Source organism: Octodon degus, unplaced genomic scaffold (assembly GCF_000260255.1).
Source record: "Octodon degus isolate 3935 unplaced genomic scaffold, OctDeg1.0 scaffold00062, whole genome shotgun sequence".
Lineage (NCBI taxonomy): Eukaryota > Metazoa > Chordata > Mammalia > Rodentia > Octodontidae > Octodon > Octodon degus.
In genome coordinates this window covers 8,380,059-8,406,583 of record NW_004524638.1, presented here as the reverse complement: position 1 = coordinate 8,406,583, position 26,525 = coordinate 8,380,059, and the positions used below count along the sequence as shown (strand labels likewise).

The 26,525-nt window shown below is 44.3% G+C and overlaps 1 protein-coding gene across 1 annotated transcript in view; it reads right to left on the bottom strand.

The window, feature by feature from the left end:
- Tatdn1 (TatD DNase domain containing 1) overlaps nucleotides 1-26,525 on the bottom strand; it is a 50,516-nt gene that overhangs the window by 14,025 nt on the left and 9,966 nt on the right. The window contains exons 2-9 of the mRNA XM_004634428.2: nucleotides 17,733-17,798; nucleotides 15,197-15,246; nucleotides 11,710-11,773; nucleotides 9,474-9,617; nucleotides 9,334-9,376; nucleotides 6,262-6,347; nucleotides 6,133-6,173; nucleotides 3,509-3,585 (exon numbers count right to left, since the gene is read on the bottom strand). Of these exons, the coding sequence (XP_004634485.1) occupies nucleotides 3,509-3,585; nucleotides 6,133-6,173; nucleotides 6,262-6,347; nucleotides 9,334-9,376; nucleotides 9,474-9,617; nucleotides 11,710-11,773; nucleotides 15,197-15,246; nucleotides 17,733-17,798 (571 nt within the window). The remainder of the gene's footprint in view (nucleotides 1-3,508; nucleotides 3,586-6,132; nucleotides 6,174-6,261; nucleotides 6,348-9,333; nucleotides 9,377-9,473; nucleotides 9,618-11,709; nucleotides 11,774-15,196; nucleotides 15,247-17,732; nucleotides 17,799-26,525) is intronic.

Here is a 26,525-nt window from a genome sequence, read left to right as displayed (position 1 = left end):
TCAACACTGGAACGGACTTGAAGGGACTGTGTCAGTTCTCAGTCAAAGTGACTTCCAAAAGTGGGTGCCCTCTCCCTTTCATGAGCTATCCAAGCAAACTTTTAAGAGGAAGAACAGAATAATTTTCAAACGTAAAACAAGTTTGAAATTCAAAAGTTTTACTTCCTATGAAAAATTTCTCCCATCCGAACACATACAGATAACATGGGGTCTAAAAATAGTTCAGAGAAGAGACTGGTCCAGACAGAAACTGAAAGGTTTCCTCATGGAGAGAACAGATAAAGACATTTTACAGAGCAGTGCAAACTGTGAGGTTCAACTTTGAAAAAAGCCAAATAAAAATATATGAAGAGTTACTGTCCATGGCTTGTAAGGCCACTACTCAGGAGGCTGAAGCAGGAAGACTCCAAATTCCAGGCCAACCTGGGGCTACTGAAAGCCCTTCCCCCTGCTCCTCATGGTCTGGGAAGTTTCTATCTGTAATTCCATGGGAAAGCTATTGAAATTCTAGCAAGTTTAATTCCAGTCTACCATTTCAAGTGCAACCCATGGTGAGAAGAAAGAGACTAAGGCATATTTATAGTCGTGGGGCACCAAGGGGTCCTAGGTCCAGCTTCCATGATGGTTATCCAGAACAAAGACCTCGATCCAGGGGTGAAAACAGATTTTATTTGTCAAGAGGGGAACAGCTCAGGGGTGAGTGACTGTGAAAGTGGCAGGGAAGTATGTGAGTGCTGTGAGCTGGGCTAGGTAGGCCTGAAATCACCTCCGCAATATGCAGAGAGAGGCAGAAAGAGTAATCTGCATAATGCAGGCAGTATAATGTTTGGGGGTTGGTGCTTCAGCTCTGATGTGTCTTTTTTTATGCCCTGAGATGTCAAGGCCACTTATCTCCAGGCTTGATCTCAGCCAACGCTTGCTCGGAGCACGTTCTCCTGCCTGCCTATCCAGCTCACACATTTCTTGGGAGCTACAGGGTGGGGCAACACTAAGCTGTCACCTTGCTTTAAACACTACACATCAGCACCTCACTAGACTGATTCGCATTGCTTAAAGCAATTTGGGGGGGGGGGGAAGGTACAGCTCTGTACAGATTAGGACATGGAAAGAGGGCCGGGGTTAGCCAAAATGGAGACAACTGCTATTCTTTCAAGGGTAGTCATCAAGTGGTCCTCCACACTGGGAATTTTCTCTCAGAAAAAAAAAAAGGTGAGGGGGGACTGGGGAGAATACAGTCAGGAGAGAGTCCCTGGGTATAATCCGCAGTCTTTCTCTTTTACTTACACACACACGCGCACACACAGATCGAGGGAGGAAGGGGAGTGATTTAGCACTTTCCTGTCACTGGGACATAACTGACACCCATGCTTTCAAGGAGAGGGCAGTTTTCAGAGGACTTGCCCATGGCTGCCCGGCTCTAAGGTGGCAACATCACGGCAGAAGGGCATGGCAGAGCGGCGCTGCTCAGTCAGGTGGGAAGGAAGCAGAGCAGGTCACAACACCAGTGGGGAAGGGGCCGGCAGACACCGTCAAGGCAGGCTTCTGGCCTCCCCTCCCCCTCCCCCAGCAACAGGCTTCACCAATCCCTGCAACCCCTGGACAGATCCCTGGCACCCTGGGCACGTGATGCTGGCCACCAAAATCGCACACGGTGACGCATGCATGTCCTGGGAGACTAAAATAGGATCATTACAAGTCCAAGCTGCGTAGGGAGACCCTGTACTGAATGAATGAATGAATGAATGAATGAATGAAAAAAAATTTTTGAAAGCCTATCAACTTGACACTCTACCCTACTCACCAGAGAATTATTCTAAAACAGGACAAGAAAAGAAACACAATCATGGCATGTCACATGGGTCAGCAGCCAAAATTATACACACAGAACGTAATAACTAAATATGCATAAAGCCAAAACATTTTCAACAACTATACTGGCAGGAACATGGAGGTAGGAGCTGCGATGGTTTATAAGAACTACAATGTCAGCTTAACAAGAACAGACCGGGATCAGCACAGCAGTGATGACGCTACACAGAAACACGGTGGCAGCAAAGCAGTTGCCTCTGGAAAAGCTGCTGTAGGGCTGGGACATGCTGCGGCAGTGTAAGTCTAATCTCTATACATGTACTCCTTTGATTTTTCTTTATTTTTTGGTATTTTAGGGAAGAGTACGGGGTGTTCAGGGTCTCACTACCAGATCAGACTTGTAGTGATCCACCTGTTTACAGCCTGCCAAGAGCTGGGATTACAGGTGCGCAGCACCACGCCCAGTCTCAGTTGTTGCCTCAGCACGAGGGTGGGGGGAAGCATGGCAGACCCAGGAATCGAACCCCTGGCCCCTGTGCCTGCTTGCAGGCACTTTAATCCACTGAGCTATTTGGCCAATCCTTGAATATTAACTTAAAAACTAATTTTACCATTAATTTAAATATGCCAGAAGTCTCTACAACATTTAAACTTCTCTAGAAAATAATTTCATGATTCTAACAGTTTAGTCAAAAATAAGTAATCAGAAAAGTGATCGTTTTAAGGAAAAGAAACACTGATGCATCCAAGGCAGACTTCCAGACGGTGGCTGGACCTTGGGGCCCTTGCTCTTGGCGGGCTCCGCCGCTGGAGAGTGTGGCAGCTGAGCTTGCTGCTGGAGTGGGGCCTGGTCGCAGGAGGCGCGCATGACCCCTGGAAGAGGTGTGTCCTCCCCTCACTCGCTTCTCACATTCTCCGGGCCTGACCGCCAGGACGTGCGCAGCACTCCTCTGGGCAGCCCCCTCTGCGGCGCTTCTGCCCTGCAGCCAGCCAGCCACCTGTGAACTGCAACCTCTGAAAATTCGTAAGCCCAAATAAGCCCATCTTAACCTTTACGTTGTAGGTGTCAGGTACTCTGTCCCAACAATGTGGAACGTGACTAAGAAAGCAAGTCTTATACTACTTTGACATCCCGTGAGAAGATCGTGGTGGACGCTCTCATATATTTGACAAAAAACAAGCCCAGGTCCCGAGCCATGCTAGTGACTGCACTAAGTGAGGTTCTGTGCAGTGCACAGCAGAAAGGCTACCAAGCTGGGAGCCCGCGGTCACTCTCACGCTGCGAGCAGCTTTACACCTGCCTCTCCTTTCAGACCGGCCTTTTGGGCTAGAGACATAAGCGTGGTTACCCCAGTAGCCTTAACACCTGTGTGCACAACTCTCTACAGTGCTGTGAACCGTCTGTTTCAAAGGCATAAAACGATCCCAGAACCATTTGCTAGAGAAAGCTAGCTGCTGAATTCAACGTAAACCATTTCCATTACAAGGAGAGAGGTTAGGACCCTACAATTATCGAGCTTCAACTTGTAATAAGTAGTCTTTAATTTCTTACATAAATAATTATTGAAATTCTCAAGCAACGATCAATACAAAACACACTTTAATAAAAATAAACCTTGATCAGCAGCTCACTGTAAAATAATTTTTAAAATATGTTCAATAAGCAAGTTAATAAAAACCAGACAACTGAACAACGTACCAACCATTAAACCCTATATAAAGATCCAAGTCGGTCAAAGCAGCTGCTGCTTCCTTGGTGCCATCAAAGGAGTGTACCTAGGGGATGCACCGATGTCATTTTATTGGTATAATTATTACTCTTTCTCCAAAATTCTAAGTAACATGGATTAAGACTTTCTAAGCACGCATGCACGCACACACACACATGCATGCACACATACACCCTGGATCAAAGTGTTTTAAACACCGAATTTGTTCCCATTTTTATTTTCAAGTGAGATGGCCCAGCTGCACACTCATCCTCCCAAGACGAGGAATCAGCCGCCCAGAATTTCCCGCCACTGTGCTCAGGTGTGTCGCTGCCACACCAGCATCAGTGCACAATCTCCAGGCAGGTGGAGCAGTGGCAGGGCTTAGGCAAAAGCAGGAGGAAGGGTTGGAAATGCTGTAACACAATTTAAGATCTACTGGAAATAATACTGAACTGTTCTGTTTGAGGGTATTTTTTTCTAGACTAGAAATCATTCTTAAGAGGCAATTTAAGAAGCTACATACAGGAGCTGGGGAAACTGCTCAGTGGCATAAGCACCTGGCTGGCAAGCGCAACTGTCCTGAGTTCAAGCCCTAGCACTGTTCTGCTCTAACTTGTTTTCCCAGTCATTGTATTATCAATCTTCAGCTATTTCACATAAATATTATCTGCATATCAAAAAACCCCCCAGAACTCTGAAGCTGTATACAGGGGTGAGAATGTTGCTGTCAATGCAAATTGATAACCGCTGACAATGTCAGTTCAGCCAGCAGAAAGGACTGGGACAGCTTTTTTCACCTTTACAGACCCTAGATTCAGACAGTTATTCATGTTGCTTTATAAAAAGGGATCACCTACCACTTAATGTTGTTACCACCAATCCAGAATGTCTGAGCACACCGTGCATGACATATTCTCCACAATGTATCTATATTAACTATCTATAAGGCAATTATTCATGCCCTACGCATTCCTATTAGACTAGAAAACAGCCTCCATTAATATCCAAACAATTTTAAAAGTGATTCTTCATAAACCACTTCAAAAAATTATTTGTATAGCAACTTCCTTTGTGGTTAAGTCGTATTTATTGTTACTTTTTAAAATTTAAATTACTAAGGATCATCCAAGTCAATTTTAATTTTTATTTAATTAACTTACTGTAGTACTGGGGACTGAACCCAGGGAGCTCTAAGCCACAACCCCAGCCCTTTCCATTTTGAAACAAGGTCTCTGTAAACCGACCGGGCTGGCCTGGAATTTGCAGTCCTCTTACCTAGGAAATCACAATCCTTGCAAAGCCCAAGGAAAATCTTATTTAGAAACAAAGCAAATGAATGTGGAGTGTGAGGTTACACTAAGGCCACCAGTAATGACAAGCATGTTCATGGGGGCCCCTCTCAACTCCCAAGTACAGCTCCTAAAGGCTAAACTTCAGCCCGGAGGCTAAGAGGAGGTGTGCAGAGCAACAGCACACAGCAAGACACAATGTACACATGTCACAGCGTTAGGACGCACGCGCAGGAAGCTGCGCGCAGGGTGGTGGTGGCTGTTCCCTCTTCCTCAGTGCGCAGCGTGCAATGGATTTTATACACCCAAGCACAAGTGTCTCCTGAAAATCTGTGCACAGGAGCACTCTTCTAAGGCAGACTCTCGAGAGTCCGGGACTCACACCGCAGATAATACTTATGGGAAATAGCTGAAGACTGATGATTACAATGACTGGGCAACTAGTTAGAGCAGAACAGAAATCAGAGGAAAAAAGTGAGGAGGTCAGAATAATAACAGCGAATGAACACAGGTGATGAGAAACTCAAGAAAAATCTGAAACATGATGAAATAGTTCAAGATACTATAAAAATCAGTTTCTGTTTTCCTCAAAATTTAAACTGAAGAACATTAAAGAATGGCTAATTAATAGCTCAGCAGCCTAAGCAGCTGCCTGGCAAGCACAAGGACTTGGGTCCAATCCCTGGTGCCCCATGCCATGCCGCCCAGGGTTCTGTGCTGGCCACCAAACCAGGCGTGGCTGCGCACACCTGTAATCCCAGTGCTAGGGAGGCTGAGACAGGAGGATCACTATGAGTCTGAACTGCATAGTGACACCCTGTATCCAATAAATAATTTTTTTCAAAAGCTAAAAATTATAGCTAATGGAGAAAAGAAAAACAAAAGCCGCATCAGAATGTATACAGGTACATTCAAGGGATGTTCTTGTGAAGAAAACTCTGTCCTCATTCTGGGATGTGGCGGCGCAAGCCTGTGACTCCAGCGCTGAGCAGCCGAGGCAGCAGGATTGCTGTGAGTCCAGAGCCAGCCTGGGCTGCTTGGAGAATTCGAGGCCAACCTGAATCACGTGGCAGGAGCCTCTCACTGCCCCCATTATTCTGTACTCATTCTTGTGTTCTGAACAAAAATATCTTAAAACAGTTTATGTTTGTCCCACATCTGGCCAACAAATCCAACAGTAAACACACATGCTCTTCAAATAATGATAAAGCTTTATTTTTAAAGTTTTAATAATTTTATTGCTGACATGTGAATTTCTTTATAGGCCAACCTTAATAACCAAGACATTTTGAACATCATATATTTAGCTATTTTACACTTACCACTCCACCTACACAACGATCTCTGTTTCTTTTCATTATATCTGTGAATTAACACAAAGAACCTTTAGCAAGTAGGTAGGATTCTGTAAAATTCTTAAATTCTAAATGAGAATTTTATTTTAAACTCACCCAAAAATTCATCATGTGAGTTTCGACAATGAAGAAACATTGGTAATTTTGTTTGTTCTGACAGTTCAAATTGTTTTTCAAAATATCTGCATTTGTTAAAAAATTGCCTCAGTAAACTTTTTATTTTAACATGAAAAATATAATTATTCAAAAGACATTTTCAAATGGCTTTCAAAATATCTGCATTTGTTTAAAAATTTCTTCAGTAAACTTTTTATTTTAGCATGAGAAAGATAATTACTCAAAAGACATTTTCTGGGTGGCACTGGGGGTTGAACCCATGGCCCAGTGCTTGCCAGTCACATGTTCCACGAATGAGCTAAATCCCAGATATAAATGATTTTAAAATTAAAGGAATCTTCATAGAAATGTCAGCACCAAGACTGTGAATTCAGACATAAAATGGCTTAGGAGAGAGCTTTAAATACACAACTTAAGGAAGCAATCCTGCGTTCTCCAGGGTTATTGCACAGGTTTCTCCTTGTGGGACTCGGGATCGAACCCAGGGACAGTCAGTGCTACATGCCTAGCGGAGCTGCCCCACTGCCCGCCACCCCACCTTGTCCCATCTCGTCCCTCCATCTTGAGACACACTCTTACCAACTTGCCCAACCTGGTCTCAAACCTGTGATCCTCAAGACTCAGCCTCCTGAAGAGCAGAGATTACAGGCGCCATGCCACTCCCTGTACCCAGCCTGCAGTCAGACTTTCATGTGCTATTGTAAAAGTTACTGTCACTTCACACAAAGAGCAAGGATCAAAACTGAATCCAAGTAGGTGATAAGTTCAAGTTTCTGACTCAACAATACCCAAGCTGTGCACTTCCACACATTCATAGACGCAAACAGATCATGGACACAGCTCCCATGTCTGCTGGGCTCGCTCGCAGTTACGCTGCTGCCAGCCTCCTGTCCAGTGCGCACTCAGAGCCCAGGACGCCCAGCAGCAAGAAGACAAGCAGTGGGAGAGAGGACTGCTAGGAAGTACCAAGCAGTACCCACAGAAACGAAAGTGAAAATAATCGTGAGACTGAGCGAAACAAAAACATGGTGGTCGCCGCCCCACGTTTACTTAGACAAGTGACGTTCTGTGAGCCACAGCAGGAACTATATCCTTAATACACACGTATTAAGTGCCCGTCTTGACCTCATGATGGAAGTCTCCTTAAAACGCTAACATGACCAATGTTGCCCATGCTTTCACTAACCCCAAATTGGGCTTAAAGCATTTTGGTTGCGTTTTATAAGCAGTTTTAACTTCTTCTAGATGAGAATTCCATGAGCAGGAAGCCTTGGGGGACCCTGCCACTGCCTCGCTTGGGCGACGGGCAGCGACTCACAGCTCATCCCACCCACAGCAGACGTGGAAGCAGAGAACAACTGAACCTGTCAAAGACAAATGCTTCTGTTTCAGAGTGACGATGTGAACCTTTAAGGTTAAGGGAGCTGATGACATGGTGTCCCAGAGAGACACAGAGCTATAGTAACTGCTGGTAGCTGCACGACTGTCCCTGAACAACACAGGTGACCTAACTCATTTACATAAAGAGCTCTGAAAGAAGAATATGAAGAACATTATTCTAACTGCACTTGGTTATAGATTTTCACACACCAGAAATTCTAGAGCTTCAAGTCTAGGTTATTACCAACTCCACTAATAAACCTGCTCTTTACCACTGTGACTTCAGTAAAGGGGAAGGATGGGTGTTGGGGCATACTCTGGTCATCAAGTAATTGGCTTCATTAAAATCAGACGACAAGAATTATAAATAATAAAGCTAGATGTTATCTTAAGAGAGCCTCTGACTAGCTTTTTTTGTTTCTTTCAGGTACCGGGGACTGAACTCAGGACCTTGTGCTTGCCAGGTAGGTGCTCATGCCGCTGAGCTACCTCCCTGACCTTCAACACTTTTGTATATAACAACCTCCTAAAGCAGAAGGCTAGGGGTGTAGCTCAGTGGCAGGACACGTCTCTGGCACGCAAGAGCCCTTGGGTTTGATTCCCCAGCACCACAAAGAGGAACAGGAGTGGGGGCGGGAGGAGAAACTAACTGGAGACAGACGGCTCTTTATTCATCTTCATCAGGCCTTCAGGGACAGACAGCATACCTTCCTTATTCATACTTCTATAAACTCCAAGCTCCCAGCAGTTGGCAAGTAGTGTTCCATAAATATTTATTGTATAAACGAACAAATTAACTTCCTTCAGAAGGTCATCCTAATGTTTAAATACAGTGGTACTCTGGTTCAGGAACTCAGTTCTTTCCACGATTCTGGTCACAAGCTGAACTGGACGAGCTCAGAGTCAAATCTCCCTGCAAGGTCAACATTAAATCAAAGCACTAAATTTGATTTGGTCCTTGTCCAATCTGATTTGCAGCCAGAGCCATGGATTCTTTCTTGATAATTATGGTGTTTTTGAAGTTCAACAAAAAAATCCATGTTTCAAATTAAGACTCGGGCACAATCCTTCTTTACAACCCCCTGACTCTCATCCCACTAAAGTTCTTAACGGAGCTCCGATACAGGACTTGACGGTTGCAAACTGACAGCATCAGAGCCCCCAGGAGCAGCGGCTGACCTTCTAATCCCCTTTTGACGTCCCTTGCGCTGAAATCACATTCACAGCTGAACTGAATTCCCTCCACGAGAATGCCTGACAGGTGAATGCACCAGCTAAACAAAAGCCACCGAGTCTCCAGCAGGTAAAACCCATGCGTTAGAGCTACCACTGAAGCCAAGTTAGCGCGGGCATGGTTCAGGGGCACAGCACTAAGCTCGCAAGCGAAAGGCACGCCGTTAGATATATATGCGTGTATGCTCTGGAGGCTGAGGCAGGAGCACGATCACTGTTAGCTTGAGGCCAGACCAGACAACCAAGGGAGACCCGGTCTCGAAAACAGACCAAATTCAATGATCAAGCGGCTAAGTGTTTCCATCTCTTACGAAGGATGTGCAAATATGCATGGAATTTGTTTCATTTCCTTCTGATATACACAGAGAAGAACAAACCTATACTCATGCTTAGTCCAACTACATTTTCAAATGATGGAGTATTTTAAAAATCACTTACTTCAGCTGAACATCTTTGGGGCAAAACTGTAGCCGGTCAAAATCTTTAAAAGATTAAAAAATAATAATTACTGAGGACTTACATAAGCCAAGTCAGTCACTTTTCAACAGTGTTACCTGAACAGCGCGACGGGCACTCACCGAGGCCACACTCCCCGACTGCCACAACTTTCCCCTTATTGTTTTCAGCAAGAAGCAGCAGCTCCTCTAGGTAAAGATCAGGATTATTCTTTTCAAATTCACCGCATCTGGTAGGGTGGCAACCAACGGTGCTGAAAAACATATCTCACCCAAGAAAGAATAACACCCTGGGCTTAGTTTCAAAATACATTTTTGTACTGACAATACACACAAGCTAGAGAACATAGAGTAATTTGAATAAATGGTTTTAAACAAATGCCATGAGCTGGTACAGTCTACCAGAATTGCATAATGTTATTCATATAAGAATTTAAGGAATATTAATAAAGTAGGGTGAGTATGGAAATTGCCTCAATGTATTAATAAAATAGTTCTACTCTTTCTAAAGCTTATTACTACCACCAAGCATTATTAGAGCACGAACAGTGAAACAGTTTCTTGAAATGTTATCAGCTACTTATGTCTTTTACATTCATTATTTATGTGCCTGTTTTGATCCATATATTTAATATAACTTAAAATTATCAAAAAGTGAGCCTCACAGTGTTGAACAGTAGCAGTTACCCACAGAAGGAGAAAGGGGATTTCTTCTTCTAAGAGTGACAGACGCACTGAGGCCACGCTTCCTTCCGCAGCCGTCAGGCCGAGGAGCCCAAAGGAGCAGTCGGGCTGGCTTCTGGGGGCCGAGCCCGAGGGAGAGCTCTGGAGGCTTCGCTCTCCCACAGGTGTCTACAGGTAAGGGGCAGCGCTTCTTTCCTTCTCCCCCCCCCCCACTCCTCCCCTCCCTTCTCCTCTTTCCTTGGAACCCAGGCTCTTATGCTGAGGCACACCCCCAGCCCCTTTTTTATTTTTCATTTCCTACTCTGAGACAGGGTCTCATGAACTTGGTCCCAGGCTGGGCTCAAACCCGGGATTCTCCTGCCTGTGTCCCGAGCGCTGGGATTACAGCTGTGCACCCCACGGCCAGCTAAGCAGCCTTGCTGAGCTGTGAGGACCCAGCGCACACAGCAAGGACTAGAGGGGGCTAATCATGGAGATGGGTGGGCAGGTCTCACAACCATGGTGTGTGGGGGCAGACAGCATGGAAGGAAATATTCTTATGGATCCCCAAATTCGTGGGAAAGGACTCTTTTTATGTCTCTAATCAATAAGAGAGAGAGAGAGAGAGAGAGAAAAAAAAAAGGTATCACTGTATCCCGAGGAGAAGTATTTTACAAAGTCCTTCATTTGGGCATGGTGGCACTTGCCAAGAACCCTGTACACTCTGGAGGCTGAGGCAAGAGGATCACAAGTGTGAGGCCAGCTAGAACCCTGTCTCTAAAAAACTTAAAAGGGGCTGGATGTAGTTCACTTCTTACTGGATTTGGTCCCTGGCACAGAGGGGACAGGTGCTAGGTTGGCGAATGGTCTAAGGTGCCAGACTCGACCTCCACTTCTTAATTTTTTTTTTTTTAATCTTTATTTATTTACTTGGTATAGGGTCTCGCTTTGCAGCTCAGACTTGTAGTGATCCTCCAGTCTCAGCCTCCACAGCACTGGGATGACAGGAGAGCACTACCAGGCCCAGTTCTGGTGGCCGTGGCACCGGGGATCGAATCCAGGTCCTTGCACTTGCCAGGCAGGTGTCTGGACCACCGAGCTATCTCCCCAGCCCTCCACTTCTTTAGTACATCTACATTTTGACACATTATATGGAATGCCAGATTCCTTAATGTCTAGCACATCAGGCATGTAGATATGAGCCCCAAATAAATGTGGGACGTGCTTTATGTAACCACGATTCAGCTGATCCATCCCAAAACACTCAAGACTTCAAGTAAATGTAAAACACATGGACATGAAGTGACATCTGAGGGCATGTGCGTGGGATTATTATCTGTACTTGGGCCACAAAGTAAGTATTTAATATACAGATCCCTCACAGCTTTAGCTAAAAAGAGTAAATAAAAAGAGATTCAAATTTTATGGATTTTATGACACCCACATTACACATTAGGAATACCTGAGGATAAGTCATGCACTGGATTACTTTATTCTCATGACCTAGCCTCCGGGAGTTTCTCAGGCCGCGGACACCGCGGCAAACACTTTGAGCTGCGCCACCCTAATCATGTCGCTCCGAAATCAGCCCGTCTTCCCTACCGAGCTAGAGTCACTGATCTGCTGTACTGTATCTAAGACTCCTGAGACGTCTTCAAAATTACTTAATTCATTTTTGGGAAAAGTAATGGGATACCTTTTGTTTGCGCCAACTGTAGAGCCTCTTTACTGTCTTGTAGATCTCCTCCTGTGATCATGAACTGAAATGGAAAGAGAGAAAATAAGCTAACGGCGACACCGCCGTGCCCCAAGCCTCTTGTCACTTTTTCAGTGCACAATATGTTTTCTTCTGAGGGTCACACAGCTACCCTTCCTTTAAAATTCAATTCAGAAAAATCATCCCTACATAGCATGGTCCCTGGCTACTCTAAACCGCCCACCGACATGCCTCACATGTCTCTCCACCCACTTGCAGCTGGGCTGGTGGCACCTGCTGGCGATCCCAGCACTCTGGGAGCCTGAGGCAGGAAGATCTGAAGTTTGAACTCAGCCTGGGCAACCTGGTGATTTAGCAAGCCCTGTCTCAAAAATATCTTTAAAAGGTGTCTCAGTGAGAAGGTCCTGGGTCCAATCCTCAGTAGCACAAAGAAAAAAATGTTTATGTGTCTGCCTTTGCTATTAGTACCTTGAAGACGCAGGTCATGTGTCATATAAGATCAAAGAACTAATGACCACAAATTTAGAATTCAGTTATTCTAAACCAGTGATCATCTAAACCAGTAGTTCAATAATGGTGACCAATTCAACGACTGTCCACATGGGGCCTCAGAATTCCCAGGTATGTGAGGTCAGAACTACTCTCATACTAACGCTAAGACACCATCTGCAGCTTTCATTCTCGCTCTATAACCGCACACGATGAGATCCTCTAGGGGCCGCGTGGCGTACGATCACACCAGACCGAGGAGAGAATCAGTGCAGACTCGGCAATCTGCTTTTAACCCAGTCACTAAGAAATCCAAAAGAGGCCAGGCACGATGACCCATGCCTGTAAGCCTGCACTCAGGAGGCGGAGGCAGGAGATTTTCCACAGGTTCGAGGCCAGCCTGGGCTGCACAGTGAGTTCAAGGCCAGCCTGGACTGCACAGCAAGACCTTATCCCAAATAAGAAGTGGAACAAAACGAAACAACCTGAAAGAATACAACATAATCCCACTTGTTGCTAAGGTTTCCATAAACTAGTTATTGCTTATAAATAATGTATTACATAGTAGTTTACTGTATTTTTTATTCTAATTCCTAATATTGGATAGGAGGTATGATCAAAGTATAATGAATATATACATTTAAAACAATTTCTTACAGTAAGAGACTGCCATTAATCCCCCTTAAATTCCTACCGCTCACTTCAAACACACTTGTGCCATCATTCCTACCACCTTTGGAAACAGTTCTGGAAATCCCTTTCTGGGTATCCTTACTAGGTGTAATAAAAAATACAGAGAATGCTCCTGCAGACTGCGCTCCAACAGTAAGGTGGGCTTGGGGCAAAAAGTGTGTCCCCACCCACCTCAGTCCCTGACCTGCTACTGTGCGGCCTTGGCTCTCCCCAAAGTCCAAATGACCTCGAAGCGAAGCGCACTGAGGCCATCCTGCGGCCAGGACAGCACAAGCGCAGACACTCCTGAAAGTGGACTGCAGAACTGCTTCAGACAGTGGCAAGAACGATGGGCTAGGTGTGTCCGAGGGAGGGACGGTGAGTTGAGGGAGGTGACGGCAGTGTCTCTTTCATTATAATGAAGTTACGAGGCTTGACTGAAAAATACCGTGAATGTTTAAATAAAAAAAAAAAATAAAATAAATACTATAGTTTGGAAACATACAACCAAAAACTCTTGGAGGCCTTCGATAATATTTCAGAATGGAGAGGTTTCTGGGCCGACCAGCTCGAGCAGCGCTGAGCTGCTACTGCAGCCACAAGCTCTACGACAGTGCCACAGAGCCCCGGGGCAGAGTGCCATCTGCTCTCTGGTAAGATGAAGATGGCACTAGGAAACCACGTGTTGGCAGTGCCAGCAAGGCACACGTTACCTCAAATAAGTGCTTCAAGTATACTGACCTATGTTTTTAAGGCACACCTCAAGAGTAGCACTGCGCTAAAATGGGGGACCCCTTCCAGGTGCACAAAGGAGAATGCACTCAAAACAACAGCAGAGCCCCAAATGCGACTCCGGCGTGCTCGTATAGCTTCCCCTCGACCCTGAGCTCAGGTTCAGGGCCGCCTCCGCACTCGTTACGCAGGCCTCAGGTGCCTGCAGGACACAGGACGCGCTCATACACATACGGGGGGGGGGGGGGGGGGGCTGGGGAGATGGCTCAGTAGAATAAGCGCTTGCCAGGCAAGCTCAAGGGCCTGAGTTCAATCCCCGGTTCTGAAAAAAAAGGGGAAACTCGCTTTTATAACATGATCTAATCTCAAAAGCCAAATCTACTGCTCACATCTAGTCCTTCAATGATGCAAAGGTTTTAATCAAGGCGGTTCTTCCTTCACTTACACCTGCGAAGCCCGTGTGCACTGGGCAAATGCTGACGGCACGTGCAGCGATGGCTGCGTCCGCCACGCGCACACACCCAAGACCACTGTACTAATGCCCTCCGCAGCTGCAGCAATTCAGTACGCTCACATCCCTTTCTACAAGTGAGAAAATGCGTATCGAGAGAGAAATACCTCACACTGCAAAGGCGGGAAGCCTAAGGCTGGGATCAGCCCTCCAATCTGCAATGCCCTAAAAGGAGACCACACCCAAGGAACACCCAGAGCAGCTCTGTCAGCCCTAAGCTGGCTGTGCATGGGTATTTGTCTTTGTGTAATCAGAATTGTTAGTGTTAAATTGTTTGTGACTCACACTAAACTTTCAGAGCTTAGTGTTTTAACACTGAGAAAAATAATTCACCAAGCAGGAAGTGATTTCATAATGACAATTCCATGACCTTTGTCCTTTTAGTATTTGTGAACATAACATAGAATTTTAGAGTTGGAGATTGGAGAACTCAGTGAGCCCTGTCATTTTTTAGAACTTAAGTTCCTCAACTTAGAACCAGTAACCACTGAGTACCCAGACACCATCCTGTGAGGGTGGGGGGAAGCTTGCTACTCACAGAAGCAAATTAAAGAAACATCTATTCAAAGAATTTGATACTGAGCTGGATACATTCCCTTGCTTATTAGAGTGCTCTAAAAATTAGCAGGAACTTTACTCCTATAAAAATTAAAGTATCTTCTCAGTTATCTGAACTGGTATATTCATAAACAACTTGTGACAGATATATGTCTTTCTGATTATTGTCTATTCTTACAAATGCTGAATTATACTATAAATTTATTAAAAGTTGCCTCTTAGGGAACCCAGTACTTCATAAAGGCTTTAAACGTATTTTTAAAGAGATTTTACACCACTTACACATTTCCGATCATGTGGAAGAACTACACATAAGATCTGTGTAACTTAAATAGCTGTGAACACAATCGATTGATATTTCATTTCTATTAATATGCTACTACAAATTAATAGCAAATATATGCCCAAGAATGTGGCAGTGCTCATTTCCTTATACTCTACAGAATGTTCATTAAAATTTATTGTAAAAATAAAAAAGCTAACAAGTAAGAAAACAGACATTACCTTTTTCACACCAACCTGGACGGCTCTCTCGATCACCTCCTGCAAGTCATCTGTGTAAGAGAGGCCATACATGAAGCAGAAGCGCACTCAGCCACGGCCATCTCCTCTGGAGATAAGCACACAGACCAACGTAAAGGCACATCTACATTCTTGAAAACAGACTCAAATTTAAGGCAAACTACATGAATAATTCAATTGTGCTTTTATCCTGTTGACCAAAAAGGGAGAGAGTGACAAAAATCAGGAGGTTCCAACTAAAGAATTCACTAATTACAATCTGAGTCATGTTACCATTTGCTAGTACTGTATTTTTTTGGACAGGAAATAATTATTAGGCTTATTTTTACGAGGGCTTTTCTAAGTATACCTGCAATGAGTCCCAAAGACAACATTTCTGCATAAATGTCATGCTGGGGTTGGAGCTTTTCTCTAAATACTATTTGCATTGAGGAAAACTGTTTTCTGTTTCACCTGACAGTTGTTTTTTGCTATTCATTTTATTCACTGTTAAGTGACAATAAACTTTTCTGGGAAAATCAATATTTTAAAAAATCTGTTATTTATTTATTTATTTGCAACAGAGTCTCGCTATGCAGCTTGGACTCCTAGTGATCCTCCTGTCCTAGCCTCCCCAGCACTGGGATTAAAGGCATGCGCCATCACACGTGGTTTCAGTGGCCAGCTCAGCACGCGAGGCCCCATATGCCATGTGATACTAGAAATCGAACCCAGGTCCTTACACTTGCCAGGCAGGCACTTAAACCGCTGAGCTACCGCTCCAGCCTAGGAAAATCAATATTAATGACTAAATTCTGACAGGCCACAAATAAAAAGATAGTAAACTATAATATCACAGAAATCCATTATTAATTTCATATTTAAGTATAAGACTAAATGTGATAGTAATTAAATTACTATTATGCCTAAAGTGGCTACAAAATTTCTTTTATGACAAAAATATTACCTTTATTACCTAATACAGCAACTGGTTTTGCTAGATAATATAAACAGTAGTAATGCCGTTACCGACAATAATTTATTTCATAAACACACCTACACATATCACAAAATATGAAATGTTAGTACAAAGGCAAGAAACGTAGAATTTACTCAATAGCCCAATTGTACTATGTGAGCATTACATGAAAATATCATCCGAAACGTATCATCAGCTGAGCCAAATAGCTCAGCGGATTAAAGCGCGTGCAAGCAGACGCAGGGGACAGGGGTTCCATCTCTGGGCCTGCCGTGCTAGCCCCACCCCTGGGGCATGCTGAGATGGCAACTGAGACGGGGCATGGTGGCGCACGCGCCTGTAATCCCAGCTCTTGGGAGGCTGTAAACAGGCGGATTACTACGAGTCTGCTCTAGCAGTAAGACCCTGAACACCCTGTAGACCTTTCTCTAAAGTACAAAAAAATAAAAAATAAATGATGTAGAAAAGGTAAGCGCTGAGGGCAAGTTTGAGAAAATTAATATTTATTTTCTTTCAAATGACAGATAACATTCCCTATATTTAGAAAAGCTTTCACCTAAGAACACAATAAAATTACTAATGTAGCTTGTTGAAATGTATAGTTTTACTTCATTCTTAATGGTAAAACAAATTTTCTTGTTTGCATTTATATAATGAGTATAATAAATTTTCTGAGGCAATATTCACAGACTAGAAACACTGCAGAAACTATGCTTTCAAAAACTTGTTGCTGCCATTCCTTGCTTAATTAGCGCTCAGCTTAAAAAGACCTTGTATTATAAACTAGCTTACATGTTTTTTCAAATTTACTAAGTTTATTGGTACAACTAGGAAATAATAACGGTCCCATTCATCTTAGGGAACCTGTGTACGTGCTGTCTTAGTTCCTCTTTTATTTTACGCTCATTTATTAAAAACACCCATTCTGCTTTAGGCTGAGCCTGCCCTCGCTTTACAGCACAATTATCTAGTCACGCGTAAGAGCGCAGCTACAAGGGCCAGGGAGACAGCTCAGCAGAATAAGTGCTTGTCTGGCAAGTGCAAGGTCCCGATTTCAATCCCTGGTATGGCAAAAAAAAAAAAAAAAAAAGTATAGCAGCTACAGTACGGCTGAGCGAGACATGGACAGAAGGGACAGAGGAGACAGCAGTCCCTGCCTCTCAGTCACACTGCTAATCTGGCACCTAGGTGAAAATGTTTCTGAAAAACCAGATGAACTGAGGTGGACACTCTGTTTTCTGATTATGTACCCAATTGTTCAGTTGCTCAACACACTGTACAGAGACTATTACTTGGCCTTGTACTTATAATTATTCAAAGTTCTGTACTCAAAATTATAAACTTCTACAGATGAGTAGAAGGCTGATTTAAAATTCTGTTGGGACAAGTGCCTTACAAATGTTCGCGGCCATAGTTTGCCAATATAGCTGATTCGTGTTTCCCTTTGTTTTACACAAGTCCAACATTTCTCAAAAGTGGATTTATATTTCAAGACCTCTATATAACAGAAAAATGGGTCTTTCTCAGGAAACTATTTACCTTCATAAAAGAGACACTTACCCTGATGCTTCTGAACCCCTCTATAAATTCCTCTGAACATAGGATCTGTCAGGTTGATACCAATATCTACAAAAAGCAAAAATAAAACAATCAGTTAATTATTAAGAGTCTTTGTTGGAAACTTTTAAAAAAATAAGTTCCTGTTCCTAAACTTTTCATCTGCACATCCATTCAAACAATATCCAAGTACCAGCCACTTTTCAGCCACTGTGCTAGACCCAAGGGACACAAAGTTGAGTAAGATATTATTTTGGCTTTTGTCTAGATGTCTTCCCAAAGCCTCATGGAGTCATGGGTAGCTTTTCAGAATGCCTAGATCTAGAAGAGTATGTGATGCTGGGATTAGGGTTTGTGATTCCTATCAGTCCAAGGATTGCTTTGGCATAGCTCAAAGTGTGGAAAATGGGATGCTTCCCTCCAAGTCTTGATTTGAGTACCCTGAATACACAAGGGACAAAAAGAGGGCTGCTGTGGTCACCTGCTGCTTGCTGCACTGCCTCCTGCTCACCATGAACTATTTCTCCACTGCGATGCCCTGTGCCATGCTGCCCTGCCTAGGCGTCAACAGTTATGAACTGAAAACTACAAACTATGAGCTACACTAAGCCTTTCCTCCTTTAACTTGGGGTGTTGGGTATTTTCTCAGCAACAAAACTGAAGGATATATCTCCTGCTCTCAAAAGACTCACTTCAAAACTAGTAAGGCAGAGCCATTAACAGTCAATGATACAATATTAGAAGTAAATATTGGTACAACAGGATACAGAAGCGAACATCCAACCTAGCCAGGTGGCTAGCTTAGAAGCTTTCAGACAGAAGAAATCCCTGCTCTGAATCTAGAAGGCTGAATCAGAATTACCTAGTAGAAGACAAGACACAGTGGACAGACAAGAATGCCTTCAGCTTGTGAAACAGAACAGTACTTCAGGGTCACTGGCCTTTCAGCTACTGGAGAGACACACAGGGAATGAGTGGCTGGAAGAGACCAGACCGTTATGCTACCAGGCACAACAAGAAGTGCTGATGGTATTTAAGCAGAGGAGTAAGATTTATTCTGCCACAGCCCATCCAGGCATCTTTGTGGAAGGTGAGATTAGAAGGGGACAAAAGCAGTCAAGACGTCCCACCTGCAAACTGACAAGGGCTCTTATGTGCAACATGAGCCTAAATTACGGTCAGGAAAAAGGAGATATAGAGAATGTAAGAAAACATTCATTTCCTTTACTCACCAAATACTTAATATGTTACCAGTGATCAAACTCTGGACCTTGCGCTTGCCAGGCAGGCACTTACGCCGCTGAGCTATCTCCCCTCACCAAACACTTTTGAAAACCAATTCTGTTCCCACTACTATATAAAAAGTACGGGATACAGAAATGCATAGTCTGTATGGGAGCTACAAATAAAATGTTGTAACATAGTAAGCTAGACTGTAAGCCATACAACGGAGCACAATTCTGCCAGGATGATGCAAGACAAGAGAGCTGGGCCTGAGGACAGCTGAGGCTGGGGCACTGGGCACTGCATACACGGGTGTGCAGTGTGGGAAGCCATTAACTGGTATCCATTTTATAATAGTGTCAGCTGTTTTCTTAAGTTTCTATTCCCCTGCTGAGTTAAGTTTACGGTCCTTCTCACCTTGCCCACTCCCCGTGAATCACGTGCTATGCCCCAGAGGTGACACTTTCCCCCGTTGCCTAGATACCTGCTGACTCCAAGAACCGAGACTTCCTCATTCCTACACCCCCTATATATACCCAGCACCTCCCCTGAATAAACGGGACTTGATCAGAATCCTGTCTTGTCCCCATTCTTTGTGTCTCCTGTCCCTTCTCATCCCCACTCCCCCTCTAGGGTCCTCGTTGACTAACCCGCGGGTCGGGACAGTGCAGGAACATAATGTACCTAGAACACCTGAACACCACGATGCCTGCAGGGGGCTCTCAATCGAGAACAACTGCAGCATCTCTTTCCTCCTAATCTCTCTTCCTCACCCCGATGGCTTGCAATGTCATTTTGGTCCTCACTTCTGAAGGCAGTGCTACTGGCAGCTAGGGTTGAGGTCCTGATGCTACCAAATATCCCACAATATATAGGACAACTTTCACAGCAAAGAATTATCCAACTCAAAAAGGTAGGTGCTGTTTTTGGAAAAACCTGCTGTAGAATATAAGGGGACAAGGGGAATAAGAAGATCCAAGGTGAGATTTAACAGTGGGGGGAGTGCTTCTCTTACTTTAAAAATATCCTTCAACACCTATAACTAGAAGGAGACTCTCCCAGTCTGTGGTGGGTAGGTTGCCCACAAATAGACGTCTGAACACCAGACGTGTTGCTAACCCAACATTAACGTAGACTTTGAAAGACAAATGAGAATTTAGGTAACCCAAGATGGTGGAGAGAGTATTTCAGGCAGCTGAACCAGCAAGAGAAAAGTATGATGGAGAAGACTTCAAAGGCAACTGGGCAGCAGGGATGGACAGAGATAAATTCGCTAACAGTACCTTTTAAAAAGGCTATTCACATACAAAAATTACCTGTTATCGTAAATACTATATATATGCTGAACTGAATAGCCTCGATCACAGGAAATCCCCACCTGAAGGAAATTAGAAAAAGGGGCAAACGAAGGAGGAAAGCCAGGGAGGAGAGGTTCTGCCTGAGACACTCCTCCACGGGATCCAAGTCGAGGCACCAGTCATCTCTGGTCATTCAGAAATGGTCTGTATCTTTTCTAGCATATTTCCTGTTTGTACATTGTAGCACTTCTTTCTTCTGATGCTTGTTAGTAAGAAAGCCTTTACTCATTGGGGGGAGGGTTTGCAAGAGAAGAAAAAAGATCTGGCTTAACTCCAAATGCAAGCACAAGTGGGGACTTAGCAAAGGTCAGTGGGGGTCAGTAGCTAGAAAACTACTAGGAGGAACAGTGATAGAGAGAACTGTGGCTAAGCCAGACGACAGCTCCTTGCTGAGGGCAGGCCAGAGGCCCATGGCTATGGAGGGTGAGATGAGGAAGTAGTAAGATAGCAAAGCAGGGACTGCAGGGGCCTGGGGAGATGGCTCAGTAGAATAAGCACTTGCCTGACAAGCACACAGGCCTGAGTTCAATTCCCGGTTCGGACAAAAAAAAGAAAACAAAGCAAGGACTGCACTAAACTGACCTGGCAGCATTCTTGCCTAAACTGGGCAGTGAGCCAAGGGCAGAGTCCAATGCCAGGGCCTCACCAAGAGGCAACCGGGACTCTGACTCAACAAATTCGAAATTTTCTAAGAAAAACACTGAGCTAAAAGGCAGAGTAAACATGCATGACTGAGGCGGGCAATGGAGATTAGCCTGGAGGTGTGACTCAGCAGGCCTCCTGCAGCACCTGTCCCGAAGCCACCAGCAGCTGACACCCACCTGAGGGGCCCCAGCCCCGCACTGGCTCAGCCAACAACTTCCTCCTTTCCTTGTCTGCAGGCCTGGGTGAAGCTATAATAAGGTACATACAACAATAGCGCTTACATCAGAGCTGAAGAAGATGAGGACGTGAGAGAATGGCGCTTGTGAAGTTTTTTTAATATATGTATTTCCAGAGAATAAAGATTTGTTGACTTCAACTTGAATCATTAACTATTCATATGTAGACATTTACAAATTCAAAGCTCCACTGTTTTTGTTTTGGTTTTCTTTTGTTTGAGTACCAGGGAACAAACTCAGGACCTTGCAATTGCCAGGCAGGCACTTGTGCCACTGAGCTACCTCCCTGGTCCAAAGCTCCACTGTTGAAACAACTGAAAGATAATTCCAATAACCAGCTCTTTAAAAACTACCAATTTCATTTAAGTTCATTTTCTTGTGTAAGCGTAATACTTGTTTTCTTTTTCTATAAGGGATGGAAATTCCATCTTAAATTTTAGCCATTACACTCTTTTATGAGTTCATACATTTTACAGCATGTTGGGAAGCAGAAGTACATAATAGAGCATCTTTTCATCCCCTCTAGCTCTCCCTTCCCTCTTTTCACTCTTGCTGATATTGCTGCTTCATTGTTCATGGCATGTAATGAGGTCACCGAGACCTTGACATGGCAGTTCTTAGCTCTGCCTACTTCCCCATCGCTCCCCTCACTAAGGGATGGAAAGTTCTGTGAAGGTGAATTCCAGCTCGCTTCATATCATTTGTTAACTGAGACCTTTCAAAAGCACCTGCTTTCAAAGTCTTTGAGCTACTTTCAACATAAACACTTTCATAGCGCTAATATTATTTCGCTAGGTAAGTTACATACTCTGTATCAACGTACACTAAACTATGTGCATATGATAACTAAAATTGAAACATGTGAAGAGCGAAGTGACTGGAGCAATAGGGTACAACAAAAAGTTCTGAACTGACATCTAGGCTGAACACATACGGTTTGCTGACTTACAAGTTCCGTGAACAGAACTTAACATGAAATAAAAGTAAGTTTCATTTAAAAAAGACAGGGTACTACTTTGCATGCCACGGCAGCCAAAATCAACCACCATGTCATGAGGAAATGATTCCTAGGGTGGTGCTGGAGCAGACTAGAGAATCAGTCAGCTAGTAAAATATGTGAGTAAATGGTACAACTGTGGACCCAAAGAAGAGGGGCCTCTCATACTTTTATGAAACAGAGAAAGCAGAGGATGAAAGAAATTAAAACAATTCAAGACCAACATATGCTGATCACACTTGCCTCAATGCAAGTTTTGAATAGGCAAAGCTTCACTGGTGTATGATACGAATCTCAGAGATCTGGAAAACCATGAGAAATTACAAAGAAACAGAATGCAGCATTACAGGAGCACATGAAAAAATCGCCGAGTGTAAAAAGCAAATTGTTCCAGCAAAAGAACAGGAAAAGAAAGAATCACCAAGAACATAACTTCTCCAAAGCAACTCCACACCATCCTGACCGGAAGGAGGCAGTGACGGGGTGAGAGGCCTGGTGAAGGGAAACACAGCGTCTCCCCCATGCGCTTCTTAGCACCGCCAAGAACTTCAGCAAACACCAGAAAAAGATGACGGCCAAAACAGAAACTCAAGAAACAAGGATAAAAACATCTGAGTGACAAAAAGGCCAACTGCCTGCCATTCTCAAGAGTACCGAAAGAGCTACGGGACATTACTGTGTGTAGAATTTATTGGGCTCTTGAAATAGTTTGTTGTTTTTTTTTTTTTTGCAGAACTCAGGCCCTTGTGCTTGCCAGGCAAGCGCTTATTCTACTGAGCCATCTCCCCAGCCCCTTGAAATAGTTTTGACAGTGAATGCTTTTAAACATTTTAATTTCATTCATATTTCTTTATACACAGGAAAATGACTTCTGTGTATACCTGTTTTTTTTTTTTTGAACCTATTTTTTATTCTTAAAAGATAGGAAATAATATCCAAAAATTAAACCACTTCCTCACCTATGCACCACCTTAAACATCTGCAGGACTGGATTAACTGAAAGGTCAGTACACAGGGGCCAAGGAAAAATTCAAACAGATTAAAAAGCAGTCAAGTTGTGAGCAAGTGCCAAGACATGCAAAGAAAGGGAAGAACCGCAATCACACAGTTAGGGAAAGAGTGTATTTGGGGTCGGAATTCCCAGCATTGCCAATTTCTAGCTGAATGGTCTCAGGCAAATTAAGGGCCCATACCAAGCCTCGGTTTACTTACAAGATGGGCAGGAATTTCTCCTAGCAAGGAATGTAGCTCAAATCTAAAGATGAACATGAAAACATTTTGCAGATGAGAAGTCCTGCAATGTGCTGCTGCTGCTATTATTATTATTATTATTATTATTATTATTATTATTATTATTACTGAGAACAGTACGAAAACTGTAACAGGCCAACGCCAAATGGAATTCTCATCAACATGTGCTATACTGTTCAGCACCTTAATATTCCTAAGCCAAGACCACATTATCAAAGAGCCAAGTGTGAGTCACCTGTTTCCAGTGGCACATGCCTGTAACCCCAGCACTCAGGAGGCTAAAGGACAAGTACTTGAGTTAAGGCCATCCTGGGCACTAAACAGTCACCTCAAGGTCAGCCTGGACTTCACATTGAGAGCCGTCTCAAACAAACATACACATACATACACCTCTAATGGAATAACAAAAACAGAGCCAGTCAAAATATTATTTATTTAAAGTTATTCAAAATGCACTGCTGTACTGAGGCAGGAGATCATGGTACGGCCAGCTTGTTGCAAGTGCAAGTGTGACCTGTTGCGCACAGTTCCAGGCCACATGCGCAGAGCATGTCCCAAAGCCCTGTACCGGGAAGCAACCAGAGAGAGCATCTTCAATTCTTGGGTGTTCGATAGGGAGCCTAGACTGACATCAGTCTGAGGAGTGTGAGATACAAAGTACAACCATCACTGACTTGTGCTCTCTCCTTCACCATGGCCCCCTCTCACCCCATGGACTTCTGTGGGACACCCAATGGGTCAGTGTCTGTTCAGGTTGACGAGGGGGTGGCTGAGGAAGACTGCTAAGTCTGAGGCACCAGAACATCTTGAAGACAGGATGCTTTGCCAACTTGAACAGGGATGGGCCTTATGGGAAAACAAGGATGCTCCCTAGGGGACAATCAGATAAAGGTTAATAACTCAGCCAAGTGTTCACTATGCCTTGCTAACCTGAAACAAACATTTGCCCTCAGCAGAACCCTCCTACGCCTTTGCTGTTCCTCAATAAATCTGGAAGTTTCTGTTCAGGACTTCATTTTGGTGCAGTCCCTTGACCCTCCATAAAGATACTGCCTCCTGAGTTTTCATTCCCTCTCTGTTAAGAGTTTGCGGGCCCAAATTGGACAAGGATCCCTGAACAGGAATTCTGAGCTGTGGTGATGGTGAGCAATAAAGCCAAAGGGATGTGAAACAGGAAGGAGCACTTGGTAAACAGACCAAGTAGGCTTTCTAAACCTTTGGAGCAGGGGCTGGGGAGATGGCTCAGTGGAATAAGTGCTTCCCTGGCAAGCACAAGGGCCTGAGTTCAATCCCTGGTTCCGGAAAAAAAAAAAAATCAGGACATTTGTGGGCCTGTGAATGGCTAAACCTTTGGAGCTTTTTTTGGTCAGGGTAACAATGAGACAGTCTTTAATGACAGAGTAAAAGTGTTAGATCAAGGTTTTGCACCAGCTGTTGAAGGTAGTCCACAGCAGCCCACACTTCGTTTCAAAGCGCAGCTTATTACATTTCCAGAGCTCAGGACTGACCATAACCCATGGCTTCCCAATCTTGACATAAGATTTTTGGCACAAATCAAAGACAGGAGAGAAACAGAGGCCTTTATTGCTCAGCATGGGAGGGCTGCTGGGAAAGCAAGGAAACGCTCTGACCTGAGACAAAGGAAAACTCAGGCTTTACTGGTTTAGGCCAGAGCTGGAGGGAGGGTTGAGTGACATTTTGGGAGGCGACTGAGGCTACTAAGGTGAGCTGTAGGGAGCTGACTGGGGGAATACTAACTTGTGTAAAAAGAGGAAGTTCTCCCATAAGGTCCCTTCTGTAGGGGAGAAGAAAGGGGAAGAGGGCCAGGTACTGTTGTTCTTGGGCATCGGCCATGTTGGATTAACTCCATGATGACGGCTGGTTTTTTGCTTGGGCAGAAAGCCCATCACACGGTAGTCTAGATTTTAAAATATGGGCTAGAGAAGGGGAATCTCTCAGGAGGGCTCAAGGACAAGGTAAAATGGTACCAGGGGCCAACATGACAACAAGGCCTCTTGCTTGGGCTATCCTGGCCCTGGTTAATTAGGAAAATGAAATTAAGGAGGCTAATCAGTCAGCTATTAAGACCTTAGCCCCTCCATGGGTAGCCCAAATGACCTTGAGTAAGAGCCACCTTCTCTGACTTCACCACTGTTGCTGCCCCTAAAGCCCAGTCTGCACTTGGAGACTGCCTAAGGTAGGGGGTCTTAGGGGAGAAATTACAGCTTTCCTGGTGCCAGTATCAAATGGGAACAGTATACATACCTCCCTACAATTTTAAGTCTATAAGGAAATCAGAAAGTATCAGAAAATGGGCCAACTAGTCCCTTTTTTACTAAATAGCTGATTGTTTTAGGCAGTCAGCATCACATGACCCCATTAGCAAGGACCTGCTTAAAAGAGCCTCAGTGTTTGCTACGGAGAACTGAATTTGATGAACACTGTGAAGAACAGGCTCAGTCCCAGCTTCCTTTTCCACAACAGGCTTTGGGGGAGGTTTATTTTTTGTTTTTGGTGCCGAGGACTGAACCCAGGGCTTCCAACTTGCTAGGCAAGTGTTCTACCTTTGAGCCAAATCCCCAGCCCCTTTTTCACAACAGGCTTTGAACAATGCACTCTCTCTGCCCCTCTGGCCTGGTAGCCATCCTTCCTGCCTCTGGCAGGCCAGTAGGGTCATTGTGGAGCTCCAACAGAGCCCAAGGGAGCCCTCTGTACAACTGCTGACTAACTGTAACAGGCACCTGGGAGGCAGGTTCGCCATCGACAGGCTTGGGATACTTTGCTTCAACCTGCCCGCGAAAATACTAACAGGAAATCAATTTGTGCTGGAGTTCAGGCTGTGGAGGATCTCCTAACGGCAAACCAACTGGTGAGCACAGAGATACATAAAGCCGGGATTACTGGTGCCGTTACTGGGCCTCCTAATAAAGGGAAAACACTACTTGCTTTCAATTTGGAACACTTCATCACTTTTTTTTTTTTAATTTTAGGGAAGGGTCTACAGATTGCTCAGGGTCTCACTACTAGATCGGACTCATAGTGATCCGCCTGTTTACAGCCTCCCAAGAGCTGGGATTACAGGCAT